The 18,618-nt window shown below is 33.8% G+C and overlaps 1 protein-coding gene across 1 annotated transcript in view; it reads left to right on the top strand.

Moving 5' to 3' along the window:
- LOC149076562 (RNA-binding protein 5-like) overlaps nucleotides 1-14,603 on the top strand; it is a 31,247-nt gene extending 16,644 nt beyond the window's left edge. The window contains exons 11-21 of the mRNA XM_089244145.1: nucleotides 99-326; nucleotides 439-481; nucleotides 1,271-1,328; nucleotides 2,786-2,831; nucleotides 3,216-3,247; nucleotides 4,613-4,946; nucleotides 8,569-8,648; nucleotides 9,062-9,293; nucleotides 9,440-9,669; nucleotides 11,306-11,349; nucleotides 13,901-14,603. Coding sequence (XP_089100271.1) covers nucleotides 99-326; nucleotides 439-481; nucleotides 1,271-1,328; nucleotides 2,786-2,831; nucleotides 3,216-3,247; nucleotides 4,613-4,946; nucleotides 8,569-8,648; nucleotides 9,062-9,293; nucleotides 9,440-9,669; nucleotides 11,306-11,335 — 1,313 coding nt within the window. The 3' untranslated portion in view covers nucleotides 11,336-11,349; nucleotides 13,901-14,603. The remainder of the gene's footprint in view (nucleotides 1-98; nucleotides 327-438; nucleotides 482-1,270; nucleotides 1,329-2,785; nucleotides 2,832-3,215; nucleotides 3,248-4,612; nucleotides 4,947-8,568; nucleotides 8,649-9,061; nucleotides 9,294-9,439; nucleotides 9,670-11,305; nucleotides 11,350-13,900) is intronic.
- The last annotated feature ends 4,015 nt before the right edge of the window (nucleotides 14,604-18,618 follow it).

The raw sequence follows: 18,618 nt of genomic DNA, 5'->3' as shown, positions 1-18,618 counted from the left end.
GTTTTGACAAAAATTAGAATTATCGATATTTTCAGTTTTTTCTGTAATTATTGTTATTTTTTGTTTCTCAAAATTCAAAAAAAATTTCTGTTTTTTAGCATTGCTGTTTCGTAATTTGGATATTTCAACCACAGAGGAAAGAGTCCTAGCAATGCTGGGTCAATTAACATCTCTTCCAATAAAAAGTTTGCGTGTTGCCAAAGATGCCTTGACGAATACCTCTAGGGGTTTTGCATTCGTGGAACTTCATTCCACTTCAGAAGCTACTCAACTTCATGATTTGCTCTTGTCTATGGGTGGAAACTTTTTTGTAGATGGACGACCAGGTATATATTTTTTGTTAGAATTGATTAATGAGATACATCAGGTTTTTTGGGTTTTTTTAATGAAAATTTTTCTTTTGAATTTCTGAAATTTAAATTCTTTGGTTTGTTTCAGTGACAGTTTCATATGCAAAGAGATCTCTATCTTCTATGAACAGGTAAGTTAGTTTGAGATTTACTGTAATTATACTTACCAAGCTTCTCATCATACATTGCATATTGATTCAACTATATTCGTAATGCTGATTTTTAATTTGGCTAGTGCCTCATTGTTAAAATCCATTTACATTTTCATACCCACAAACTTGACTGGGTTGTTCACATAGCGTAAAATAAAAAATTTTTAGCTTCTCTTATCCCACTGTAAAGCAGTTCAGATTTTGATCTATTTTTTGTAGTGCTTCTTACTTATAAAATTTATCGTTAAATTTCAATCAGCAATGAGGATGAATTATAGTCCTCCAATCACCACCAAATGAGACTTGGCTATGGCACAGCTGGTCACGTAGGATGATTATATATTTTTTCCAGGACAAGCCAAACGTCAAAGCTCAGTCACTGATGAGATATTCTCTATGTGCAATCGTTTTATCTAAAAAGAATGGAATAAAATCGTCAGACATGGCGCGGTATGATTTTCCCAAGTCTGATCTCGTGGTTGGAGGACTATATGTGATTTTCTTTTAAGTTTTGGCTAATGAATAGGCTTCCAAAATTAATGTTTGTTTATTGAGGTATCACTATGTGTAAAAAATTATGCGTACGAAAATGTTTTTAAAAATTTTCTAAATAATAATAGGTGTGTGTGGATCTCCAAACCATATAATTTGTTCTTACCTTGGTCATCTCAGCATTGACAAATCATTTGCATCCATACATTATTTTTAAAACGTTTTAACTTTTTTTTCTGTGCTTTAAATATTTATAAATGTAATTAATTTTTATAGTGCTGCTAGTGCGAATGCTGCTGTTGTTGCTCTTGCTGCTGCTCAGTGGACAAATCAGGTTTGTTGTTTGGACATCCATATTTTTCATGGGCAGCCACCTTGTTGGGTGATTTACCTGCAGGGCTCCCACTCATCCTATTTTTCCTACTTTTTGATAAAATGTCCTACTTTTGTTCTACTTTTTGGTTTTTGTCCTATTTTTTTTACTAAATCCTATTAACGAAATTTGTGTAATTGATTTTGGTTTGATTGAGTAGGTAATCATCGATATGTGACCAAATAATACAAATGTAGTAGATTGCAATTAATGATTCTGCCAAAGCAGAAATTGTATTGTTTTTCACGTTATTTGGGGATTATAGGAGGACCATTCAGTTTATTAATTTTTCTTTTGCTTAGTTTGAGGGTTCAGCAAGTAAAATAGTCATTAAAAACTTTTGTCTGGATGGAAAAAATAATTTTGTATTTACTATTTCATGGTCTTGGACAGTGACTAACATTCATCATTCAAAATTATAGTCCCCATTTTGTGTATAGGCGGAACAACAGTTTGCATTACAAAGCAGATGGATACATACACCTATTTTAGGTTTGGTGATTCTGGTGCTACCCAATAGCATTCAATTGTCTTCTGTATTTTTATAGCATGCAGAGGCATAAACAATATTTACAATGCTCAGCAAAGAGCTAGAAATGAGTTTCATTTGTCAAAAATGATTACACTGGTAATGAACAGTAAAATTTAAACAAATCTCTTAAAAAAAAAAGATGGGAAACGCAGTAAAACCATCCAGTTCACCTTTGCTTATTTATATCAGACCTTGTAATTTGCAAATTTTGCACTGTGCTTTTGAAAGTGGTCTTCTTTTATAATTTGCTGTGTGCATTGTTGAAGAGAGTGGACAGACTGGACTTGTGGAAGACTTCAAAAAGAATAATATATATTGTGAGGAGAGACAGAAAAGATTTATCTGTGATTGCTAGTACCCTGTGTTGGCCCAAAATTATTTTTGTTACCAAGTCTTCCCAGACATTTTGCTTTAGCTCGAGTCAATCTTATAGGATACTGAAATAGTGCTGTAAAAAAATTATTTTATTAATAAACTTCCCCCCCCCCATTATGCTGTGATTATGTTGTCTAAGGTAGGTACCCTCCCCCATCCTACTTTTTAGTCCTGTTGCTTCCAATTTTTTGAGTGAGAGCCCTGACCTGTTGCGGCCTTTGTATTAAAAAAAATAATTTTTTGTGGTTTTTCACTAATAGAATGCACGTGTGTTTCAGCAATTCATTTTAGATTTATTTGAAGTAGTATGAGAAAAGCCTGAAGCTTTTCTTGCACTTGAAAAGGCAACCTTTATATGCGACTTTGGTTAAACAGAAAAAAAAATTAGAAGAAAATTGAAAAAAAAAGACTTGGTTTGATTTCGAGAATATGAGTTAATTAGAAACTATATTTCATATGTTTGTAAGTGTTTGTTACTGTTTTGTTTTTAATATTGTGATTTTTCTTTCAGCAAGAATCTGACAGTCAATCACCAAAGAATTGGGGTTCCGCTCAAGGTAAAATGGGATTTTGAACAGCTTATGATTCTAAATATTTGAGCATTAATAATTACATAACAAAGAAATTTGTTATTTGAATTTTCATGTGCAAATTTGAAGTTATCTCTGGGTATATAATGTAATAGGGATCAAGTTACAATTTCACTACATGACATTTCTGTTATTATGTTTATGTTGTTAATGACAAAAAAGAGAAAAAGTTAAAGGATATCTTAAGTAGACACATGATTTATTTGCGGAAATATATAGATAAACATTGTATTCTGAAAATTGTAGGTCAGTAATTTGTTCCATAATTTTCACAACACTAGTATGCACTAAAAATAAATTCCTGTTCAAAATTTTATGAAAGGCTAATTTTTTTTATTTCATATTTTTCAGACGGCAATTCTGATTCGAACTGTTCAACTCAGGTATGTAAAACTGTAATGTTTTGTAGATACAATGTAGAAATGCATGCATATTTCATGAATTTTATCAGTATTCAAATGTCAGATCTCAGAAAATATGTTTTTCTTGAATGCTTTTTGTAGTCTTCAGATCTCACAGCTTTAAAACTGGTGTTGTTGTTGTTGTTGTTGTTTTACACATTTGCTTGAGTCATTGATGTAGTTTTCTAAATTAATTATTTAATTTGATTTGAAGAGAATATAAGACCACTTACAACATAGTAAGTAGGCATCTTGTTGCACAAGCATAATATACAAGTAGAGGCAATTTTTTAAAAATGTGTGCAATATTGATTTGGTTTTGTAAAGTTTCTGTAACTTAAAATTTCATTTTTTTTAAAAATCAAACTTCATGACCTTATTTAGAATTATGCTCTTTATTATTGTTTATGCTAATCATGATGGGAGGTTGTAATCGAAATGAGGGGGGGGGGCTAACATTTTTTCATACAATTTATTTTTCAACACTACCATTTAGAATTTTAAAACTGACATGATGTGTTAGTGTATGATACCATGTAAAACAGTGACGTAAGCAAACATGGGATTGCCAAGTTTTATTAGTTAACCCATATGGTTATATTTTCTGCATCTCGCTGCCAGACATAAAAGCTTAATTCTATTTGTGAATGATTTTTAGTGATCCACACTTATCAATATTTCATGAAAAATTTAATTTTAAACTATCAACAAACAATGTGTTCTAAATGAAATAGATTGGATATTTGTATAAAAAAAATCAAATGATAATATTGACTGCACTTCAAAGCAATATAACTTATTAAACCTGCTGAATGAATAACCAAGTGATATTCCTTCATTGTCTGACTTTCGGGGAATAAGAAAATACAGTCACTAATTTGTAAGTTAGGCATTTATTATTGACTTGAGCAATGTTTTATTCAAAAGCTTCTTTCTGGAAGCTCTTTTCTGATAGCATTCTGACCTGCAAAGGAAATTTTATATGCATCAAATGTTTTATCAGACTGAAATATTGATTCAGTGGGGGGGGGAGAGGAAGTCTTCAAGACCTAAAGTTTTAAAATCCTTTAAAAAGCTACTGCTTTCTAGATGACAAATGATAAAGGTACGAATCAGCTTCAGCAGCATTTAAGCCAAAATATTATAGCAGTAGTGTAGAAAGGTTTAAAATTCTATTTTTTTTTTCAAAACCTCATCAGTTTGTCAAATTTAGTCATAGTTTTCAGAGTGATTCATAAAATTAAAATTCATTGAAATTAATTTGATAAACCATAAAAATGATCGAAAATAAATTTATAACTATAGTATTATTACTTTCTTTTGAAATTATTCTCCTTGTCCTTGCAGGAAACGTCAAATCTAGGATCGGTGACTGTCAATGGTGTGACATATGAAAGGCATCCAACACCAAATGTATCGACTTATCAATATGACGAATCATCTGGTTTTTATTTTGATGCATCAACTGGACTTTATTATGACCCAAATTCTACATATTATTATGATTCTAAGCAACAGAAATATTTGTACTGGGACAGTACATATCAAACCTATCTTCCAGCTGATGTATCAGCAACTGGGGCTGTAACTTCTGCTGCACCAGTTGTTGGTGGAACTAATACCGCTCCAGCAGTTGCAGGTGCTTCATCTGCCTCGCAATCAGCAGCAGAATCAAGTGGTGGTAAGTTTCTCTGTATGAGGAGAGAAAGCTTAATTTTTTAATCACTCTGGATCTGGATAGTAAACTTATATCTTAAGTAAAAAGTCCTTAAAATTATTAGCACATGCTGGTGTACATGAGTTGCTCATAAGTTGTGTTAGCACATAAGACACGGTTCGTACAGTGCTTAAAACTCTTTAAAAGTCATTAATTTACATTTCCTTTTTAAGGAACCTTAAAAACTCCTTAAAATCCAGCCGCTTCTAAAAAAAAGTTGACTTTCCCTACTTTGGAATATTTCCTGCTAAGGTTGATGAATGGTTGATGATGAGTAAGTAGTACCTTGATGCTGAAAGATAGTCCCTGAAAAAAAAAGGAAAAAGAAAACAAGGCGTGAAAGATCACGGCACCTGATTGGTCGGACCACATTGCGACACCCGCTTCTGATATGCTGAGAAAAACTGGAAAAGATTTTTATTCTGTCCAAAAAATTGACAACAAAATTGAAATAAAGAAGTTAGCTGAGTTCTCTCATTCCTGCCAGAAAATGATGCTACTACCAGTGGTGGGAACTCTGCGCCAAAATTAACATCTTGCTCCTATAATGTATTTTCGTATTTTTCTGCTTCAAATAGCACGTTTTTATTTTAATTTTTTTTGTGTGTATTTGGAAACTCCTCAAAATACTTTTATACCTGCCTTGTATGTACCTTAGGCCAGGATTACACTATAAAAGTTTGATAAAATCCCTTTTATAAAACTTGAAAAATCCAACCTATATATATAAAGCCCATAGATTACATTTGTGCAAATGCAACCGATAATCTCATTAGTTCAAATTTTAAAAAACTTTTATAGTGTAATCCCGGCCTAGAGGAGAAATACTTGTATTTCTCTTCTATGGTATGCACAATGATGCGCTCAGCTTATTAAATTCCCAGACTTTCGAAAAAAAACACAAAAAAAAAACAGTTTTGTTTTTGCGTGCCATGAAACAATTTTTTCCCAGAGAGAGTGTTTTATTCCTTCGTACTTCAGCACCACCCCTTCCTTCCATCTTCCATAGTCGCACTTAGAATTATTAGAGAAAATAATTTTGAAGAATAATTTCACTTCTCCCCAAAATTTTAAGGGGAGGTATTTGAAGAAAAATTATTAATAATATTAAAATTATTTTTTAAGCAGTATTTTATTTTATGAGAAAAAAAAAATTTATGCAAATTTGAAAGAGTATTTTCAGTCCTCTACAAAATTTGGAAGATTGAAATTGAATTTAGATGCATATTGGATTTTCCTGGCAAGTTACCGCTTTCGATTTTGTCCCCGAAAATTGGATTGTGGTAACCACAGCTCCTTAGTCAAATTACCGCCCCCTATCTGGCCTTTTGTGAAACCTTGATGATATGCTTGATCGTGCAGCTGAAGATGGTTTACTCTAGTCCAGTGTTTCTCAACAACCAACCGCAGTTTCAGTTTTCAAAAACAGAAAGAAGTCACCACCACAAGCAGCAGAAATTACTATGGTCGATCGTCATCGCTTCAAATGCTGATGTTTCGTTAGAAAAAAATCATTTCAGGAATAAAAGAGCTAGTCCGCCGAATTATGAGTGTTAATTTGTAAATTAACTTTAAATTTGTTTAAATTTTGCCAAATAACAAGTGTTAAATCGCCAATGTCGCCAAGTAATGAGTGCTAAATCACCAAACATCATGTTGAGTGTCCTGAAATTTGCTCCCATTTTGCAACAATTTCTTTCTGAGTGTAACTGAAAAACAAAGAAAATTGAAAACTTAATTTTAAAGAATTTGTGTATATGTTGATCCACTTTGAGCGAAAGGTGAATAGAGTTGCTGCAAATATAAATAATTTTATAAGAAAAATCTTTGTCAGCTGTGGTTTTTTTTATTTCGAATAATTGGGGGAGGGGGAATGAATATCACTTAGAATTTTTATAATTTATGTGATGCTGTTATGAGTTATATTGTTGACCGAAACTTGAAGGTTTTAGAACACTTTGGTGACAACAGAAAAGTACAGATTATCTGTATGTAGATTCATTATTTTATGAATTCTTATGATGCTGGGTAACAAATCAAAAGTTGTAATTTCTGAACCACTACTATGTCTATATTTTTGAGAAGAGAAAAAATTTGTTGATCAAATATTTTTGTACTAATAAATTTACATATGTGTCCCGTCTTTTTTTTTGCTGTAAAGCTTGTAAATTATGAAGTTTGCCATGACTTCTTAAAAACTTCTTAATTTTTATTTAGGAAATTTTGTGTGAACCCTGTAAGACTCTCCTCGCACTGTTGTACTCAAATTAATTTTGAGTAGCCAGGAGAACAAGGGACTGGTTGACTTAACAACTTGAGTTTCCCATTCTCCCTCACTCAGGCCACTGAAAACATTCAAAGACGTATGAGGCAGAATAAACTGAAAGAAAATGATGCAAGTTTTTATAGTTCCTTACCTTCACACAATCACAAAAATATTGCCAATACTATGTATTGAGAAGATAGATGACACATTTATTATAAATTTAGGCATTAGAAGACATCCTTACAGAATAGCGATGAACAATCGATGAACTAAAAATAAGCAGTTACATACATGAAAAAGTATGGGGGTGCACCATCTCCGTTTTAGAGGTACACTACATAAAAAAAATATTTCAGAATCATGATATTGGAGTAGCAATGAGACCAGCATGTGAAGTTGCCATTTAACGTGTTGCCTAGATGTTCTAATTGCCAATACTTCAATATCCTTGTCTGAGTGGAATCATAGAAATGTGTTTGGTCCTCTGATATATAGGCAACATGAGTGTCCCCATGTGAGAGGGCCATAGACGCATTTTACATTGGACCAATACAATAAGAATTGCAGGCTGCAACTCAACACAGGCTGGCTAAAAAACTTGAACTTAAGGTTTTTAACCAATCCATTCAGTTGCAGGTTGCATCACTTGAAGTATCATAGTATTCCAGTGTACACCCTTCTTTCAAACTGAACACAAGTCGGATCTGTTGCCATCTATGGGTAATTTACTACCTAGTTGTGCTGGGAGTGTGTGTACCTAGAGTGTATTTAGTGTTGTCTGATTTTTCAGTGCTGCCATCTATATTTCAGAAGTGAAGTGTAATGATTGAATTACATTTGTACTGTTTGTATGTCTGTTGCTCTCTGTGGTGTGACTTTTTAAAGGGGAGATCGGCTCGCATTCGTGCCTCAAAGTTGTGAATCACAGAAAACAAACTTCTGTCAACCACCATTGTGGTGACTGTGGGGGTTTGAACCCAGGACCTTGTGTGTGATGTGAGTCTGTTACTATGACCACTCTACCACCACAGTGGCAGTGTACAACCACCTGCCGAAGATGTGGAAGCAAAATTGAAATATGTCTTTTACAATTGCATATGACAACTAATTTTTATTAGACATTTCATCTGGAGCTTTTTGTTTTTGGATTGGATTTTTCTTTTGTTTAAAAAATATTTCATTGCCTAAGTGTGGAATTTAGCCTGTACATTGAAGAGGATGCTTTATATCCTCACTCCTGTTTTGTTACAAAAAATGAAAGTATAGTAGTAGATTCTTTATGGGCCTTGTTACATGTCATTCACTATCAGAATTTTTCAGATGCTGAAAGTCATGATAAGTCCAAGAAGGGAAAAGAAGAAAAAGTAGATAAAGTGAAAATTGCAAAAAAGATAGCAAAGGTGATTATTTGCCACTCCTGGGAACTTTTCTTTTGTTGCTCATAAATTTCATTACGTGGAAGTTTCCCATTTAATTAGAAGTTGAGATATAATTAATTACTAACTATATTTTATAACTTTTTCTAAAGGAGCTCTTAAAATATTGTTAATTTTTATATAATGTGTAAAGACGTACAGACAAAAAAATTACCAAATTTTTTAATTGTTTTTTTATTTATTTTAATATTTTTGACATATTTTTCTATTAAATTATCTTTGTAATTCTATTTACAAATAATTGTAGCAGCATTCCAAAAATAATCCATTAAATATATATCACATATCTCTATAATTTGCATTCTGTTTAGTTTCATTCCGTTATCATTATAGATTGCTTATTGTTACTTGTTGATGTTTTGCTGTCCTCATATTAGGAAATGGAAAGATGGGCAAAAACATTGAACCAAAAGAAAGAGAATGCCAAACTTGGAATAGTTACAGCACCAGCAGCCGAAATGATGCCTCCTCCTTCAGCATTCACAGACATCTCTAGGTCTTCAGCTTCTGCAGATGCTGGTTTTGCCATTCTGGAGAAAAGAGCCCTTTCAGAAAGAACTGCCTTTGCTGATGTACTACGTCCTAATGATAGCAAACTGGGAATCCCTGGTAAATTGCAGTTTTTCTTAATACATATTTCTAATTTTATCAAACCATGCAACAATTTTTCTTTAGACACTTATTTTATTTTCAATTTAATTTGTGAAATTCAAACATACCATATTGTATTTTTGCTTGATTTGCTGTGGTTCTAGGAATTTTGAAGGAGAAACCTGTTCTTGTAGCATCATATGGAGATGATAGTGATTCTGAAAGTGAAGCTGAAACGGTTCCTGTGACATCTGTTAGAAGACCCACAAAACCTGCTGGCGTGGATGAATCGAAATTTGTGGACTTCAATAAGCTAGTCTGTCTCCTGTGCAAAAGACAGTTTCCTAGTAAAGATACTCTCACCAAGCATCAACAGCTTTCAGATTTACACAAGGTATTATGAAACTGATTACTAATCTAATCATGTATATTTTCCTCCTTATAGACCCTGAAACCAAAAATGCAATGATCTTTGTACTATCATTTTATAATTGTATGCCTTTTTAGGTAATTCTAAATACTTTCTAAAATGGTAGCTTATTATGTTTACTTTCCTTGAAAAATGTTTTAGCAGCATAATTATAGTACAGTGATACCTCGACTAATACAGATAATCAATTTCGGAATCACATTTGTTAGCCAAAATCTGTTAACTGGAACACTATTTTTCATAGGTTTCTATGGAAAATTAAGTCATTCTAGCAACCACCAAAAAATTTCAAAGCTGACTTTGAAGAACTATAAAAAAATGTAAACTGACCAAAGTGGCGATAAACAACTTCATAATTTGATGAAGGAAAATTTAAAGAAAGGTTAAAAAATTAGCATTATTTTCATTTTATGCTATGCAGTTGGGTTCATGAACCAAGTAAAAAATAAGTGTGAGGTGGTGTGCTGCTATATGATATAGTTAGCTCATTTGTCTCTCGTACACATGCAGATACAAAGCATAAGTTCCAAGAATGTTGAAACATTTCATTTTAGTATTGAAAGTATTACTGTATGCAGTGAAACCATTCAAGTCTATGCCCCTTTTTCTTATTTATATTTTATTTCCTGGCCTTACCATGTATTTAATATGAAATGAAAGTCTTTTTCTCTCTCTCAAAGAGAGGGGCATCTGGGAAGAGATTCTAAAGTCGAAATAAATTGATTTGGCTCAAGGGACAGTTACTCATTGGGTTCATTTTGAGTGGCATGAAAATTTAGCTCAGAATGCATCTGTTTTTTCAGGAAAGGAATACTTCTATTTCACTGCACACCAACTCCGGTCATATATCGCCATAATACAATTTCCAACCAGTGGAGTTGGGTGGGAAATGAGGACTCCATCCATCGGTGGTCGCCCTAGGCTCGGTAGGTAAAGAACTTGCTTCTGATGTTCTATGCCTGGATTCGAACCCATGGACCTTGATGGTAACCTTCATAGTGGAAGACGAGCATCTTTACCACTGTGCCACTCGGGCAGGAAAGAAATACTGGATCACCTGAGCTAGAACTTTGTGATCATGTATTCTTTTCCTGCAAAATGGTAAACCCTTTATGGTCCACTGGTTTTTCGACACTTCATTGGCACAGTTCATACCTTATAGTGCCTCACTCGCAATGAGGAAGACCCTGGATGTTTGTCCCTTTGCTGTGTTTGTATAGTTTAAGTTTTGCTAAGAAACCAAATTCACAGAGCCTTACTATTATCATAAGGGGCCATTGTAACAATGAAATACTAATGTTTCCTGGTGCAGTCCTATGTCAAGGTGGATTCGACATAGGACCACTAAAGGTTAAGCTTAGGCAGTTAACTTATCAACTTACAAAGATTCTACTGTAATACACTTGCACTTAAAGAGTATTTTAGCAACTATATGTTATATCATTTTTTTCAATTACAGCCAAGTCGATGCATAAAATAGCTGTTTCCCTAATGTTTTCTTGAAGGATCTGTTTGTTCCAAATTGGTATTGAAACAGCATAAATCAAGACATGGTTATTTTGTCATATTTTTTTTTAATTGAAATTTTTTTTCCCTTTAGAAAAATTTGGCAAAGTTATCTTCTGGCTGACGTCTGTGAAATGTGTAAGTAGATCATCATTGTTGCTTATCAGAAAAAAATATCACTATGAAAATATTTTCTTCCTATGCATTGTCTGTCTGAAAAATGTCCAGATATTTCGATTATATATTTTAAATTCTTATTCCTTGAGAGGGAATTTTCATGCATTCTTAAAATGAAATAATAACATTAACACTCTTTAATCAAGTAATTTCAACATAAATGTTCTCTCATTATAACATCCATTTTCTATGGAATGAGGTCATTATATATAACATAGACACTTGGTCCTTATCCATAGCTGCCAAGTCTCCCGAATTCCAGAAAAATTATTTTATCTCCCTAACTTTGCCCATGGTTGTAAAAAATCCCTACATTTAGGGAAAAAATTATTCCCCAAGAATTCATTTGAAAAAAACACTGCTGTTTCATAAGCGTTGTGTAAATTGTTGCCATTTCATCAAATCACAAAATTATTGTATTCTTGGGAAGAAAAAACAAAATTCGTCAATCAGCAATCCCGATCCCACCTTTCGAAATCCAAAATTTTCACAATCTGCTTTGTCCATATGTCCTGTTTCGGCCTGGCGGAGATTTTTTGGTTTGCAAGATTTTTGAGAAGTAATTTAGCCCAAGGATTTGAACCTACTGGTTAGCCATGGTTAGCAATAGTTTGCCCAGTGTCAGTTTTTGCAATGGGAAAATATCCCTAAAATTTCCCTTTTACTAATGAAAAATCCCTGAAATGTTTTAAAACATCCCTTTTACATTTATTTTTGTACGGATTTGGATCCACACGAAAACCTTCCAAATTCTTATCCTCCAAAGTTGGGAGCTATGCCTCATCTATATTTAGTCCTTACTATATAGCAGGGTTGCCAATCCTCAGCATTCCATGGTATCAGGAGTGGCACATGAATGCTTTTTTAAAAATTAAATTCTATTTCATTTTTCTATTGGAAAAATTCTCTAACTTTTGAACAATACTTTTCTTATGAATGATAATCTTGTAGGCTACCAAACATATATTTGGTATGGTGGGCATTCTTATTTATAGTGTAGATAATATGAACTTCTATCGAAAAATTTATGCACAATAACAATCTGTATTGTACCAATTTAATTTACAGTTCAAAAATATAAACTATTTCAAACTTAAAAGAGTGAAAAAATAAACATTTTTATGAAAATAAGAGTAATAATACAAACAACATTTCTGATTTGACAAGAGCAATTTGTATTTTCAACACATAAATACAAAACCTCTTTAAACACAGAGGTCACATGATTAAGAAACTTACTGTATGAGTTATGGAAGTAACAGAAGCAGAGTTTCTTGTGCAATCATAGTAGGTCAGTGGTGATAATCTTTATGAGCAAAATTTCTCTCAAAAAAGTTTCTTTTAAGTAAGTGGAACTAAAAAAAAATACATGAGGCACTCAAAAAATATTTGGTCGAGCTGTGATCAACTTAGGGGACTAAAAAACCCAACCAGAGAAATCTCAGAAGATTAAGTTTATCACAAAAAATTGGAGATAAGATACACCAACACCACATTTGTCTTTTGAATTGCTTCAGAAAATTTTCGCAATCATGAAGAAAGCGAAGTCCAAAATCCAACCATCAGTGGAAAACGTTCTAAGATCGCGCATTATAAAGGATCTACTGATTTCACTGAATCTAATGAGTTGCTGAGAAAACTTGAAAAAAAAAATCAGATGTGTCAACCCCCATAAATGTTTCCAAGTCCAGTTTTGTAGACTTGTGGAGTGGATCTCTCGGATTTTTGACAAAAACTGTGGAAAAATTCTATCCAGTGAGGAGCTGGAAGCAGTCCGGTATTACTAATTGACTGTCTGTATCTACTGACATATATTAAATACACTTTCCTATAGGCTGCTTACTAGCCTGTGTGTAATCCCTTCGACAGCCCTGGGAGCTAGGTATGGGGGGCAAGCATTTGAATCTATTGTAGATAAGTAGTCTATGCTGCAGTTATTTAGTTTCCTTCTGTACTGATTTCCTCTCACTGTCTATGAGAAAATATATGAGTACTCTTTTTGACAGAATGAAGTTTAGTTTTAATAATTCATTAATAATTGTTTATAATTAGTATTTAATGAAATGTTAGTTATGTGAATGTAGTTGTTAAGTGAATTATAGTTAGTTAATAAATCCTGTCAAAACATTTGTGGCTTGCAATGCCATAGTAAGCAATCATACTGGGTATGATTTATATGCCAGAGTTTTGTCTCTGGTGCAGCCCGTGGCACTACATCTGGCCATTATGTTGGCCCTCGAAACGAGAGGAATTGGCCACCCCTGCAATAAACGATACAACCGTGACATAAACATGGATTGGTTAAAAACAAATTTCAAGATTTTTAGCCAATCTATGTTGATATCATGGATCCTTGTCTTGAAAGGACGATGTTACTGATGATTTAATCTAGTTCCAGTTAAATTTTCAACTGCAGTTTTATTTGGAGACATCAAATATCCAAATTTTGCATGGTGTGACAAATGACTGATGAATGTGCATAATTTCTGTTACTTATGATATATTATTTCAGGGTTTATTTTTCTGTAAAAATACATCCATGTTTGTTTGAGATGACAGCTGATGGTTCCTGCCAAAAAGAAAAAGTGATAAGTTGAATGTGTTGTTTTGTGTACTGTTCATTAGATTCCATCTGATTGTCAACAGCTGCGTTTAATTTTCAGCCTTATGATCATGAAATTCATTTTTTGAAAGTGTTTAAATGACAAGCATTTAACTGATAGAAGTCAGCATTGTATATTGCATTGAAAGATCCCTCTCTCTTCTGCTGCTCAGTTTAATGAAATAAAAAAAACAAAAACCTGATAATTCTAGAATCTTGTCCCTCCACCCATCCCTAGATTTCATTATATGTTTATGGGGAAAAAGGAATTTTTTTACTCTTGAATGTTAAGAATGACTTTGGAATGACTCGTGTGGTTGATGGTAATGATAATTACCTGGCATTTGAAAATAAAAAATGTATATAGGTACTTACATTTTTCCATATTCGTGGTGATTCATTGTGCTGTATATACATATTCATGATTGATGTTTTTTTAATGATGTTGGGTTTCGCGTGCAAGAATGTAGATATTTATTATGATGCACCAGCTTCAAGAAAATGTTTTAAAATTTACTATGAAATTCAATGCATCATAAAATTATTAAAAATTACTGTCAAACTTTGTCAAGTGTATATTACTTCCAAAGGAAATTAAAAAAAAATTTCAGTAGTTTGTGTTTGCAATTGATCCATTTATAAGATAATTCTGCATCAAGTAAGAAAAATTTACTTTTATTTTTGAATATTTTAATTAAAAACTTCAGGCAGTCGCTTGTGGATACACAATATTTTTGTTTTTCCATCTTGTGTGTAGATGTACAAATTTTTGGGATTACCAACACGCTAACAGGCAACGAAAAGCTGTCCGTGTGAAAAACAGGGCTCAAGTAGATTGATACCTGCCACTGCTAACGACTGGCCGTGCGCTTTGTTGATTTTCATGGCAAAAGCTAAACGAATCACTTGAAAGTGAATGGCATTTCTTCAGTGATAATTGGGATACATGGAATGAAGACGTCTTCTCCTTTGGCACATCCAGTTAGAATCGTTGCTTCAATGATGTAATTGTGTAATTTCTTCACGGAGCGTCTGGTGCCATTTCAGAGTCTCGGTGTCTCCAAATTTCTTAAAAGAATTATAGATGCTCTGACTTTGAGGGTGAAGTTGTGTGGTGGCACATCCGGAATATCCAAAGAGTTCAGAAATTCTGCAGGATACAGAACTATCTGTGCCGTGTCTGTGACAGTGTCAACCGATTTGTAAGATGTGGAGTCTCCTGGAATAATTTTTAGGATTTTTTCGTTGATCTTGTTCACACTGTGATTTTTCCATGCCAGAATCACTCCCTCACAAAGCCCCTCAAGGTTTCTGTGATTTTGTTGAATGTTTGGGAAGACTTTGTCTGCAAGTTCCTGAACTGAGTTTAACAACTGGCAAAATCCATTTGGGAATGTAATCAGTCCGATGCTTGGGTCTACGGGAATTATTCCATTGCCAAGTTTGATCAACTGATGTGAAAATGATAGCAGCGCTGAGTCATTTTGCTGTTGAACTCACATGTTGGTGGGTAATGATAATTTTTAAACTTCGTGCCAAAGTGTTGATTTGAGGCAAGCATTGAGTTCATCAGCTGGCGTTGAACATTTTTATTCTCAGTTTTGTCGTCGTAGTTGTTGTTCTCTGTTGTTAGCATTGGCGTACGCAAGGTGGGGGGGGGGGGTTTCTAAACCCCCCCTCCCCGAGCCAAGATTATAGTGTTATTTTGCAAGGAAGAAACGTAGACACCCCCCCCCCCCAGAAGGGAAAAAAATCTGCGTACGCCTATGGTTGATAGTGACGTCACATGTCCAGCTTGTGTGGCAGATATTATTCAAACGCCTTTTAAGCATTTTTTAAATTGAAACTATACCTCTACGATGAGCGGTTGATGAGATAAAGGCCGCATTAGCACTTGATGGACACCCTATATACAGGCTAGCTATAATACCTGGCGCTTCCCGGTGTTTTCTTCAATTACTGGGAGGATTGGAAAAGTGACAAACTGTTATAATGACAGACCATTAAGTGACAAACCATTGTAAAGGCATATACACGTCTGAAACGCATTGTTAGGGAACCAAAGTAAACGTTCCGAAAGTGATTGTTGAGGCCCCAAAACCACATTGTTGTCCGACAGTTTTTCGCCCATTTCGAGCATTTGACCAGCTCTGACGAACTTTTAAAGTAGCCTACGGTTCAATCCCGGTCCTGTTTGGTATATATGCAAAATCTGGCGACGATCGGCCTAATACTGTAGATTTATATAAAGAACATAGACTTTCACATTTATATACAAGATATTTTGTGAGATATTAGATTTCTCTCAAAGGAGTTTTGCTTTTAATACCGGAGAATCATCTGAACACCATTTAATCAAAATCGGTTTTATTTTGCCAATTTTGATATTATGGGGGTTGGGGGAACTCTACCAGTTTCTTTTCACTCAGCTCTTGAGTATAAATTTAACTTAACATTGGGACGGCACCTTATGCCATCTATCGAAATACTAGAGAAAAAACCGTATAGTTTTCAGAAGAGACTATAGAAAAGGCCCGTTTACACGCGTTAAGTGATTAAGTAGTTAATTAAACCGACCATATTTACATCAGTAACGTAAAATCGATGTTATAATCGAGCTTATAATTATTATTGGAGGAAGTATGAGAGACGTCAGCGGTCTTCGCCTTGGCAGTGCTGAGACAATACCTTCTAAAGCAGAAGCTCTTGCTCTGCTCTAGAAGGTGTTGGCTGAGAGCGGTGTTCCCCAACATCATTCGTCGGAAGATCACGTGACGATTAACAATCCCCCGTTATTTTCTAATGGCATAAATAGGAGTTTAAAACAATAAACGAAAGAAATAATTACAACATCGATGAGATAATTCTAGAATGACGGAAAGCAATAATCCCACAACTAAGGAAAAAGATAATTCCTAAATTAATGAAAGAAAAGAATTATAGAATTAATGGAAGAGATAATTCCAAAATCAATGAAAGGTAATTCTAGAATTAATGAAGGAAAGTTTTAAGCATTAACGAAAGAAATTCCAGTATTCATGAAACAAATAATTTAATCTTTTTTTATCTTTAGATGAGTTCTATCCTTTTTTTAATCTTCAAAACGGAATATTTTAGAGACTGAACTGTACATTTTTCAATGAGGAAACTGCCAGGCAGGAACTGTGTTTTCACCGAGTAACGTGATTTCCTTGCATTCCATATCGCTCTGTCGCGGAGGCTGGATGCTTCCTCCAGTAATATTAGCTCGATGATGATAATAGATCATGTTATCTGGATAATCATAGGGCCGTCTCGAGACGCTGGGCTAGGTAGAATATAGAATAGTATTTATCATGGAGGAAAGAGAATAATGTATTATAACCTCCTTGAGAGAGTATTTATCATTGGGAAGAAATATACCTTATTTCTCCTCTAAGGTATTTATCCCTGAGAACAATACGCTCACTTCGCCTCAGTGGCGATGGGTCATTATAACCGTTATATCCATCGAGCTTATATTACTATCATAATAGTAAAAAAACCTCGATGGTTATATACCAAGGTTATAATACATTAATATACGTCATTCTTTCCTCCATAGTTATACCCGTAGCTTCTATCGCTTCCCTGGACCATCCTATCGCCCACCAGGGGGCGATATTGCTCACTTTGGGAAACACCATCGAGATTATATTACTAGAGGGAGTATGACGTCAACGGTCTCCACCTTGGCAGTGCCTAGAACTAGAACTCCTTAATACATATATGAAGGCGTCTTACCTAGAACACTCCTTAATACATATATGAAGGCGTCTTACCTAGAACACTCCTTAATACATGAAGTCGTCTTAGAAGTGCCAATACCGTCTAGAGCAGAAGGTATTGGCAGTGCTAAGAACGGTGTCCCCAACATCTTTTTCGGAAGACCACGTGACTCGGTGAAAAACAAACACGATCCCCCCATAGAGATCAATGTTAAAATTGCCGATTTTAGCATAGAAATCATTGAGAAGAAATAAAGAACTTTATTTCTCCTCTAAGATAGAAATGCGGAAATTTAGTGAAGTTTTCCGCCACATCAATGATTTTAAAAATTGAATTCTCGATTTTTGAACTATTGAGTTCGCTTAGAGATACGAAGCCCAAAAAAATTAAATATAAAATAATGAGCCAGACCCTTGGAGGAGAAATAAAGTATTATTATATTTCTTCTCAATGGCCAGACCCACTTTTGAGATTTTTTTAAAGCAAAAACAGGTAGATCGATTCATTTCTATGTTTCTTTCATTTAGATTTGTTTCTTTCATGAGTCGCATGTGGCATTCCTTTCATGAGAGTAATTAAAGATAATTCCAGAATTAATGAGATACTTTCAGCATTGACGAAATAGGTAATTTCAAAATTAATGGAAGTGATAATTCCAGAATTAATGAAAGTGATAATTCCAGAATTAATGAAAGTGATAATTCCAAAATTAACGAAAGTGATAATTCCAGAATTAATGAAAGTGATAATTCCAGAATTAATGAAAGTGATAATTCCAAAATTAATGAAAGTAATAGTTTCAGCATTAATGAAAGATAATTCGGAATTAATGAAAGATAATTCGAAATGAATGAAAGATGATTCCAAAATAAATATGAAGA

This window comes from Pholcus phalangioides, unplaced genomic scaffold (genome assembly GCF_987345545.1).
Source record: "Pholcus phalangioides strain wild (caught in Gottingen) unplaced genomic scaffold, Ppha-v1.0 ptg000015l_1, whole genome shotgun sequence".
Taxonomy (NCBI): domain Eukaryota; kingdom Metazoa; phylum Arthropoda; class Arachnida; order Araneae; family Pholcidae; genus Pholcus; species Pholcus phalangioides.
This window is presented reverse-complemented; position numbering and strand designations above follow the sequence as displayed.